This window comes from Carlito syrichta, unplaced genomic scaffold (genome assembly GCF_000164805.1).
Source record: "Carlito syrichta isolate Samal-C Ts95f unplaced genomic scaffold, Tarsius_syrichta-2.0.1 Scaffold113548, whole genome shotgun sequence".
Lineage (NCBI taxonomy): Eukaryota > Metazoa > Chordata > Mammalia > Primates > Tarsiidae > Carlito > Carlito syrichta.
Window position 1 is genome coordinate 12,637 of NW_007057644.1, and position 11,089 is coordinate 23,725.

Genomic DNA, 11,089 nt, shown 5'->3' on the forward strand with positions numbered 1-11,089 from the left:
TGCCCAGGCGGGTCTCGAACCCGTGGGCTCAGGCAATCCACTGACCTCAGCCTCCCAAAGTGCTGGGATTACAGGCTGAGCCACCGAACCTGGCTAGATTTGTTTTTTGTTTTGTTTGTTTGAGATGGAGTCTCACTCTGTTGCCCAGACTGGAGCTCAGTGGCACGCTCACAGCCACTGCAGCCTCGATCTGCTGGGCTGAGGTGATCCTTTTGTCTCAGCCTTCCAAATAGCTGGAACTACAGGTGGGTACCATCATGCCTGGCTAATTTTTTTGATTTCTTGTAGAGATAAGGTCTTGCTAAGTTGCCCGGGCTTATCTCGAACCTTGGTCTCAGGCAGTCCTGTCACCTCCACCTCCCAAAGTCTTGGGATTACAAGCGTGAGTCTCCATGCCTAGCATGCAGTAGATTTGTAAGAATTTCAGGTGAACACAGCTGCCCTTACCATCTGACTCTACCATGAACATGTTACTATACTGTATGTTACATGTTACTTTACTGTGCTGTGGGTCTGTCCATCTTTATGTCCCTCTCTTCATTCATTCTCTATTTGTGTGTGTTTTAAAGTAAACTGCAGACATCAGTGTACTTTCCTATAAACACTTAAGCCTGCCTGCATTTAATTGACTGAGGATCAATATTTGTTGATATAAAATGTATATGTAATGGAGTGTATTAGTCATTTCATTTGTTAAGCTTAACAAATACAGACACTTGTGTTACTTGTGTGGACCTATCATTACCATCATCCCAGGAAGTTCTAGAGTATCACTGTCTGGATAAGCGCTACTCTGACATTTTTTCACCATAGATTAGTGTCGCCTGTTGTAAAACTCTATATAAATAGAACTTTCAGTAGTAGTTTACTTAACGCTTTTTCACCCAGCATGTTTTTGAGATCCGTCCATATTATATTTATCATAGTATGCTCTTTCTTATTGCTGATTAGAATTCCATTGCATAAATATACCACCTTTTTAAAAAACCCATTTCTTTTGCTTTCAAGTTTTTTCTTTCTGTTTGATTAACTCAGTACTATTTTCAGGGGTATCTGAGTCTCCCATGTGATTAATTATTTTGCTTCAGGTTATATTGTGTATGCAGAGTTGCTTTTTCATTTCTGGGTTATTAACATGAGCAGCTAGCAATGCATGTCAACCAAAAATTTATTTTGTAGTCTCCATGGAAATCCCAGAGTCCTTTAGTGTGCTATTAATAATTAAAAAGAAATAAAAGTTGTATCCAGCTTATTCATTAGAGATTTGGGTAAATGTCTTAGTAGGTCTTTTCTTCAATTACTTTAGTACTTAAATTTTGAATTTTAAATTCCAGAGAAGAGAACATTGGGAGTTGAACCCACAATGAAAACAGAGTTATGAAACAATGACACGAAAGCCATCTGTTCTTTTTGCTATGAAATTAAAATGAGTATACACTGGATAGTTGCCAGTGCTAACCTTGTTTGGTCATTTAGACATTTTTGTTTAAAAAAATAGAACTCCAAATGTAGTATAAGAATAAAATTAAACCCAGGTGCGGTGACTCAAGCCTATAATCCCAGCACTTTGGGAGGCCGTGGTGAGAGAATTGCCTGAGTCCAGGGGTTCGAGACCAGCCTGGGGAACTTGGTGAGACCTTGTCTCTATGATAAATCAAAAAATTAACCAGGCGTGGTGGTGTGTACCTGTCATTCCAGTTACTTGGAAGGCTGAGGTGGAAGGATCGCATGAGCCTAGCAGGTTGAGGCTGCATTGTCTGTGAGCGAGTCACTACATTCCAGGCTGGGTGACAGAGCGAGACTCAGACTCAAAATAAAATTAAATAAAATAAGAGTAAAATTAAATGTAGAAAATGTATGTATAGTGTGATGTATACACATCAGTATATTGTTCTAAAATAACAGAACACTGTAGTATATAAGTTATCGCAAACCTTTTCTTAAAGGACCGATTAGTAAATATTTTTGGCTTTGCAAGCCAAGAACAAAATTATATTGCCATTTCAAATGTAACCAATTAAAGCAGGGCACAATGGGGAGCACCTGTAATCCCATCTACTTGGGGCTGAGGCAGCAGGATCCCTTGATCCAGGAGTTCAAGACCAGTCCAGGCAACATAGGGAGGCCCCATGTCAATAAAAAAAAAAAAAAGTGAAAACTAGCTGGGCTCGGTGACTCAACCTGTAATCCCGCGCCTTTGGGAGGCTGAGGTGAGTGGATTGCCTGAGCCCGCGGGTTCGAGACCTGCCTGGGCAACTTCGCGAGACCTTGTCTCTACAATAAATCAAAAAAATTAGGCGGGCGTGGTAACGCGCGCCAGTAGTTCCAGCTACTTGGAAGGCTGAGGCGGAAGGATCGCCGGAGCCCAGCAGGTCGAGGCTGCGGTGGCCGGGAGCGGCCACTGCACTCCTGTCTGGACGACGGAGTGAAACTCCAACTCAAAAAAAAAAAAAAGAAAAAGAAAAAAGAAAACCATTCTTGGCTCTTGGGTGGTATAAAAGTTTGAGGTAGGCCGGATGCTTGCCACTCCCTGCTCTCACATTTGACAACAGGAAATAGCTGTCACCTTGTATTAAAATAAAACATTAATTCTTTGCAAAGTCTTTTTTTTTTTTTTTGAGTTGGAGTCTCACTCCGTCACCCAGGCTGGCGTGCAGTGGCACAATCACAGCCACCCCAGCATCGACCCACTAGGCTCCAGCGATCCTTCCACCTCAGCCTTCCAAATAGCCGAAACTACAGGCGCGTGCTACCATGCCCAGCACATTTTTTATTTATTGTAGAGACGAGGTCTCACCATGTTGCCCAGGCTGGTCCCGAACCCATGGGCTCAGGCAATTCACTTACCTCAGCCTCCCAAGTGCTAGGATTACAGGCTGAACCACTGAGCCCGGCCTCAAATTCTTACTAAGCCTCTATGTTTATCCTAGATTCTGATTCTGTATTTTAAGTAGAACTTTTACCTATTTATTTAGATGACACAATGAGATCCTTCAGTAACTTACTTTGGGTCTTTTGCTGTGGAGCTCGTGTTATGATGGCTTTTTAAATCTAAAATAATCTCTCACCTTTTTTTTGAAAGCAGGATTTGTTAAAAGGACAGAAAAGCTCACAGCAGGAGGGAACCCTAGGGAGTTGCCTGCTTTTTTTGTTTGTTTTGTTTTGTTTTGTGAGTTGGAGTGTCACCCTGGCTGGAGTGCAGTGGCACGCCCACAGCCACCACAGCCTAAACCTGCTGGGCTCAGGGGATCCGTCCCCCTCATCCTTCCCCATAGCTGTAACGACAGGTACACACCACCATGCCCGACTAACATTTTTACTTATTGTAGAGATGAGGTCTCGCCAAGTTGCCCAAACTTTTAAACTGATCTTGAACCCGCAGGCTCAGGCAGTCCTCTCATCTTGACCTCCCAAAGAGCTGGGATTATAGGCAAGAGCCACCGTACCTGGCTTATGCTTTTTTTTTTTTTAAGCGACATCAAATTTTAGGGGGAGTCCAGTTGTCTTGGAAAACGCCCCACATTCTGGATTTGTCTTGCTGTTTCATTATTATTGTTTAACTTATATTTCTGTCCTTTGCATTTCTTTTTTTTTTTTTTTTTTTTTTGAGTCGAAATCTCACTCTGTTGCCCAGGCTGGAGTGCAGTGGCACAATCACACCTACTATAGTCTCGACCTGCTGGGTTCAGGCAATCCTTCTGCCTCAACCTTCCAAGTAACTGGAACTACAGGTGTGTACCACCATGCCTGGCTAATTTTAAAAATTTATTTATTGTAGAAATACGGTCTTGCCAAGTTGCATAGGCTGGTCTTGAACACCTGGGCTCAGGCAGTCCTCTTGACTTCACCTCCCAAAGTGCTGGGATTATAGGCATGAACCACCATGCCTGGCCTTCCCTGCATCTCTTATACACTAGTCTAAAGGCTTGAGTAGATTCCTGTTAGCATTTTTGACAAGCTGTTTACCTTATATGGAAAATAAAGCTGTAATACGGTGCATACAGGTCGCACAACCCTAATTTGAAAATCCCAAATGTTACAACATTTGAAACATTTTGAATGCCGATGTGGTGCTCAAATATCATGCTGAAAGAAGATACTCATCGGAGCATTTTAGATTTCAGATTTTTGGATTAGGGATACTCGAACTAGTAAAAATAAAGCAAATATTCCAAAGTCTAAAAAATTCCAAAACATTTCTAGTCCCAGGCATTTCGGATCAGAGCTACTCAGCCTGTAGCCCTGCCTCTGGGTTGGTTCCAGCACTGAATGTGGTCAAATGTGCAAAGCACGAGGCAGCGCTGGCTGTACGGTGAGGGCTCGGTGAAGGCGCGGCTGCTGCTGTTTCTCTTATTGTTATTATAGGATCGTGTCAGTGCAACTGTATGTATGCTTAAAAAACTGTAAAAAAACTCTAGTTTTTCTTTTTTCTTTTGATTTGAAGTCTCACTCTGTCGCCCAGGCTGGAGGGCCGTGGTACACTCATGGCTACTCCAGCGTTAACCTGTTGGGCTCCAGCAATCCTTCCACCTTAGCCTTCCAAGTAGCTGGCACTACAGGCGTGCTACCATGCCAGGCTAATTTTTTATTTATTGAAGAGACGAGGTCTGGCCAAGTTGTCCAGACTGGTCTCAAACTTGCTTGCCTCCCAGGTTGCTTGCCTCGGCCTCCCAAAGTGCTGGGATTACAGGCTGAGCCACCAAGCCCAGCCTAATTTTTCTTTTTAATTATATAGGTGCACAATCTCTTGCTAACTATTCAGAAATCCAAGTGTGTTTAAATAATTCATAAAATGTGATCTGACCTCAATTTATTTGGCAGCAAAATCTGAACTAAATTGGCATGAGGCTGGAATTTTAATATATTTAAGTATGGGATGTAAGCATAGTGTTGTAGAATATGTGTAATATTACTTTTCTAGAACTGGAAATAATTCTGAGTTCTGAAACTCATCTGATCTCAAGGTTTCCGATAAGGAACTATTGGTCTTTGATTTCAAAATATTTTTTAAAGAGCCTACCTCTCTAAGTTATTTCCATGGAATTTTTTATGCAGTAATAATGGTAATGAATAGTTATAGATACTAATTGTTGAGTACCTTCTAACCTAGCATTATATAATTATGTTTAAGCTTGAATAATCCTGAAAGGCAGATACTATTGTCCCCGTTTTATAAGGGGGAGACTGAAGTTCAGAAACATTAAGTAACTTGTTCAGTGTCACGTAGTTTAGAAAAGAGTTGCAGCTCAAATCCAAGCCTGTCTTTATTCAAAGGCATTTTATTATACCATACTGCTTCTCAGGTAAGCCGGTTACACCTCTTCAATTCAGTAAGTTTTGATTCTTTTGTTGATGCTTGGAGGTAGGATATTTAGCTCTTTTTTTTTTTTTTTTTTTTTTTTTTGAGTTGGAGTCTCACTCTGTCGCCCACACTGGAGTGCAGTGGCCGCTCCTGGCCACCACAGCCTCGACCTGCTGGGCTCCGGCGATCCTTCCGCCTCAGCCTTCCAGGTAGCCGGAACTACAGGCGCACGCTACCGTGCCCGGCTAATTTTTGATTTATTGTAGAGATGAGGTCTCGCCAAGTTGCCCAGGCGGGTCTTGAACCCGCGGGCTCAGGCAATCCACTCACCTCAGCCTCCCAAAGGCGCGGGATTACAGGCTGAGCCACCCAGCCCGGCTATATTTAGCTCTTTAGTTAGGGATTTTGGAATAAATCCTGAGATTTGTGATTTTTGTGGTTCATTAAGAATCAGAAGGGGCTTTCTTCTGGATACGGGAAAAGATTTAATAAAGAGTGTGTTACTGAAGTCAGTTCAGTCTCTATCTACAGTGTATACTCACTAAATTGATGCTAAATTATGCATTTGACTTTAACTTGCTAATATTACTATCCTGAACTCTATACCTGAAAAGAGGTCATATACCTCCTAAAATTGAATTGGAAAGCTTAGGATTTTCATATTCTACATGAAAAAACTACTGCCCCATTTGTGAACCTAACCCCTAAGAAGTGCATTTTGTTAAAGTTTTTGAAGTCTTTCCTAAGGTTTTTGTTTGTCAAGAGATGGCACTATCTAAATAATAATGGCATGGTTCATTAGGAACAATTTTATAATGATTAAAACCTGGCAATTAAAATCACAGATCTAGTAATGAATAATCATGCAGGCAATAATCTATCACAGCTATTCCCCTAAAATAGCAGTTGATACTCATTAACTTTTAAGCTTTTGCTTCTCCCAGTAGAAATAAACTTTGTTACTTTTCCAGAAAATGACTGCTAATTATAATAAGAATTTTCTTAAGTCACTTTTTGACATCGGGTTTGAAGCAGTGTTTTAATGCATTCATTTCAGACTATAATGAATTCGTTGCAGATTCTGTCTACAAGGCTTTCATATTATAAATCTTCCTAATACAGTGACTCTGCTGGGAGTATAAAAGGGATACCAAAGATTGACTTTGGCAAAGTGAGCCAAGGACAGAAGTGAGGCGCTGGACCCAGCCCTTGTCTGATCTGCCAGTGTGTGATGTAGTTGAGTTGGCATTTTTTATTATAGATTATTGGAACTAGCGAGTATGTTCTACAGGACGTTATATATGTGTGTGTGGGGCGCAAAATTCTGTTTGAGGCTGTTGAAGCTTTTATGAGAAAATGTTGGTCCATTTCAGTTAGAGTTTTACGTTATCAAAAGGAAGCATTGTTTAGTGATTATGAAATAGAAAAATGGAAATTAGAAGAATAAAACGATAGCATTTTCACCTTGGCCATCATTCTCACTCCGTGGTCCATTAAATAAACGGAGTCTGACAAGATAGGGCTCTCTGTATATGCGTTTCTGACATTTTTCTCTTGTAAAGAATGCTTGACATACATTTCTCTTAAAACAGTTTGCCAGACACGCCCAAGGGACTTTCAAGGGCAAACTGACTAGTTTGGCAGAGATGTGTGTTTTAAGGCTGCTGAGACGTTCTGCCTGGGGCCCGACTTCTCCTCCCAGCAGCAGCGCCCGGTGGCGCCCTTGCCTAGCCACTCGCCAGCATTTGTTAGTAGCTGGTATCTGACTCAGTGTTGGTATTGGTGGAGGGTATGTGAAGATATCTGTTAGGGTTCTGTTAGCGTGCGTATGTACGTGATTTGTGTGTGCATGTGTGCACATTCTTTTTAAAGTAAGTTTGGTATGCAGGATGATATCTCATTTTCATTGAACTCTTAACATAAAGTGAACTTTCTAAAATTGTTATTTAGAATTTTGTGATTTGCTTAGTCATTATAGTACCTATTTTTTATTTGAAGAGATATTTAAATTATTTAAATGGCGAATTTCTTTCTGCTTTGTCCTACTTTATTACATATTAGTATTACCACTTGTCATGAATTATGTGTATTTTTCTCTACTTTAAGAAAAGATCGTTTGAATTTTAAAAATTGACTATTCTCATAATTTTAAATTTGAGGCGGGCTCTCTGAACCTCATTTGAAAACTAACTTATGTTCCTCTCTAGGTTTTCTTCCTACCATTGAGTAATACCATCCTCAGCTGTTTTAAGGACAGCTCTATCTTTGCCTGGGAATGTGATACACTGTTCTGCAAATATCAATTGCCAGCTCCCCCTGAAAGCTCTAGTATATCCTACAGAGTATTTGCTGTGACCAGGTATGTGCATTTTAAGGCACTGAGAATATTTAAGACATTTAATTTCTGGCAAAAAAATTACAAATTTTCATTTAGTTTTTATTCGGGATCTTGTCATATGAGAAGAGGTTTCCTTCAATATCAATATGGTCTGCAGACCTGTTGTTAACTTTATTGTGCAAAATTTCAAATATACAGAAAAGCAGCAGCATTCATGAGCCCTAGGTGTTCTCATCAGCTACAACAGGCACCAGCTTGCGGCCACACCTGAGTCACCTGTAGCCCAGCTGCTTCTCCACTGCATGTGCTGAAGCAAGGCCAAGCATGTCATTTCGCCCGTGAGCTTTTCCGTGTGTGTCTTGGGGCATAACATGGCCATAGTGTTGCCAGTCTTTTCAGCATTAACAAGAGTCTCTTGCTACTGTCATTTAGCCAGACACTGTTCAAATCAGGAGTAGAACTTGGTTCACACGCTGTATTTTGTTGGTGTATCCCAGTGTTCCTTTTTTCCTGTGATTTTTAAAAATCTATAAATTGGAGGTCATTCCTCCTGTGGCGTTTTCTGCATTCTGGATTTTGCTCTTTGTCTTCATGGGTGTTGGATTGATATATCTGTGTCTTCTAAAGTTAGAGGCTTGGTCTGATTCAAGGTCAAGAGGACACTGTGTAGTTTGTGCCTGTCCATTGGGAGCCATGTGGACCACATCCTTGTGATGCTAGAAGCCGTCGCTGACCATTCCCTAGACCCAGCATTACGCTAGAAGGCAGCATAGTGGTGCTGTTCTGTCTTTCCTTCTTCACTGACTGACTAGAAACCTTTTGTAGAAAGAGACGTCCTCGGTGCCTCCAGTGGTTACTTTGGCATACAGTTTGTAAAGGACAGGCAGGCCAAGCACTTGATTTTCCTCTCTTTTTTCTTAACCAGTTTTCAGAGTAATGAATCAGTTTCTTGGCTCCTTTCAAAGGTGGCCCGTGAAGGTTTTTCCTTTCATCTTTGTAAGCTCAAGGATTTGGCCTCGTGGACGTGTTTTGATGTGTTGCGGTTAGGATTCTCAGAGATGTGCCTGTTCCCTCATCTCAGGAGTGCCCTCTTCACGTTGGCATTGGAGCCCTCTTGCTGTGACTCCTCTTGTCTCCGATAGCTTGCTTTCTTTCTTTTCTTTTCTTTTTTTTGAGTTGGAGTTTCACTGTTGCCCAGGCTGGAGTACAGGGGTTCAGGCGATCCTTCTGCCTCACCCTTCCAAATAGCTGGAACTACAAGTGTGTAGTTTTTAATTTATTGTGGAGAAAGGTCTGGCCTTGTTACCCAGGCTGGTCTCAAACCCGTGGGCTCTGGTGATCCTCTCATGTTGGCTTTCTAAAGTCCTGGAATGACAGGTGTGAGCTACCATACCTGACTCTCACTGGTAGTGTTCTTGCCTACTGGAAAGAGGATATTCCATGTTTATCTTGTATGTTTCCTGCCCCAAGCCTGCAGTGAGCCATTTCTTTTGCAAAGAGTCCGGGTTCTTTTTCATGGGAAATGGCATTACAAGATGGCCTAACCTGGATGCCAGGCTACTCGTTGTGATGGGGCAGGTCGCTGTTTCTGGGCTTTTTCAGTGGAAAGAGCTAGGAAATAGATGTTAATTCCTCTCCTCATTCTCAGTGAATCCCATCAACTCTGCTGGGCTATTTACTGAATTTATTAGTTTTTTTGTTTGTTGCCACAGGTATTACCCTAGTCTAAGCGACCTAGTCTCTTTCAGACTACCCTACTGGCCTCCTTACTGGTTTCCATGTCTTCAATCTCATTCCTGAAGGTCGGTGTCTCCTTGGAAATCATGAAGTCAGATCATGTCACTTTTCTGTTTATCCCCCTTCTGCACCTGGAGTAAAATCCAGCCCCTCCCCGCAGCATCCCTTGGGACCTCACCTAGTCCTCCCTCCGTTCCTCATCTTGCTTTCTTCAGCTTCTCTGCGCCAGCCACACTTGAGCAGAGCAGTGCACTTCCAGAGTGTGGCCACTTTCTGCCCTTGTGGACAGACTGCCCTCCTTTTTCAGCACTTGGGTACTGGCTGTCTGGAACACTGGCCAGCGTAGACTTCTCCCTCCACGTCACCCCAAGACTGGCCGTTCCTGGCCTGAGGTGGCAGCTCTTCCTGTCTCCCAGCATTGCTCACCTCAGCTTACGATTCTGCACAGAACTGCCACCAGCTGGGGCCACATTCCTTTGTTTGTTGGCCTTCCTCCAGACTGCAAGTCCTGTGAGAGCAGGGTGACCTGACTTGTTCACTGTTGTGTCCCTGGCTTCTGGAATAATATCTGGCTTATAGTAGACACTTTCCGAGTCCTTGTTGAATGAACGAGCAACAGCCTTACAAGTCAAAATAGCTTGCTCTCTGTAAAGTAGCTCTCTGAACAGGAAAGAAGTGTGGGCTTTTTGTTTGTTCATATAACGAGGCACTGCAGATTCTGTATGTGAAATATCTATAGTTGGATAGTGGTTAGTGACTTTGAGGTTATGCAGAAAGCCTCTAGTCAAGTCCTCAGATGGTTATTAAGCTGGTGCCTTAGCAAAGTAGGTGAAAAATGTGTCCTATAAACTGAAGCTGTCTGTGTAACTATTTAAATTAATAAAATGTAAAATTAGTGTCCTCAGTAGCGCTGAACTCACATCATGTGCTCAGTAGGCACACATGGCTAGCGAGACACTGACCAGCGTGGAGGTAGCACGTCTGTCTCATCACAGAAAGTTCTGTTGGGCAGTGCTGTGTAAACATCCCACCTACCTTACTTCCTCACTTTTGTATCATACAGAGATGGCCGGATCCTGGCTGCCGGCGGCAAATCCAGTCATCTTCATTTGTGGTGCTTGGAGGCTAAACAGCTCTTTAGAATTATCCAGATGCCTACCAAAGTCCGAGCCATCCGCCATCTAGAATTTCTTCCTGACAGTTTTGATGCTGGTTCTAATCAGGTTAGTAACATAAATGTAGAGCATTGTCCTTTGGAGGAAGGTCACGGCCTTCTCTGAACTTCACTGGCTCTGACTCGCTTCCCTCCTGCCCCTCCACCCCCCTTACGACTCACACACTCTCCTTCCGCTCCCCAAATGTCAGCGGCAGCACTTGCTGAAAACGGGCAGACTGTGGGGAGCGTCGCGAAGAGTCATGGTTTTGCATGGGGACAGCAGGGCTGGTCCTCGCTCTGAGTAAGCCGTGGAAAGACAGATCCTCTGCCCTCCTTGCTTCTGATAGCCTGTGCGGAGGTAAAAGCTAGGCACCATCTCGGTTTGCTTTCTGCTGCTGTGATAGGATACCATAGACTGGGTCATTCATAAACAACAGGAGTGTGTTTCTTATGGCTCTGGAGGCCATGATGTCCAAGATCAAGGGGCTGGCATCTGGTGAGGGCCTTTGTGTGGTGCCATAGCATGGCAGAAGGCGTCCCATGGGTGGGGCGGGGG

At 42.9% G+C, this 11,089-nt stretch overlaps 1 protein-coding gene across 1 annotated transcript in view; it reads left to right on the forward strand.

Annotated features, from left to right (window-relative positions):
- Nucleotides 1-11,089, forward strand: part of TBC1D31 (TBC1 domain family member 31) — a 76,028-nt gene that overhangs the window by 4,498 nt on the left and 60,441 nt on the right. Inside the window, exons 4-5 of the mRNA XM_021719085.1 lie at nucleotides 7,510-7,661; nucleotides 10,441-10,600. Of these exons, the coding sequence (XP_021574760.1) occupies nucleotides 7,510-7,661; nucleotides 10,441-10,600 (312 nt within the window). The remainder of the gene's footprint in view (nucleotides 1-7,509; nucleotides 7,662-10,440; nucleotides 10,601-11,089) is intronic.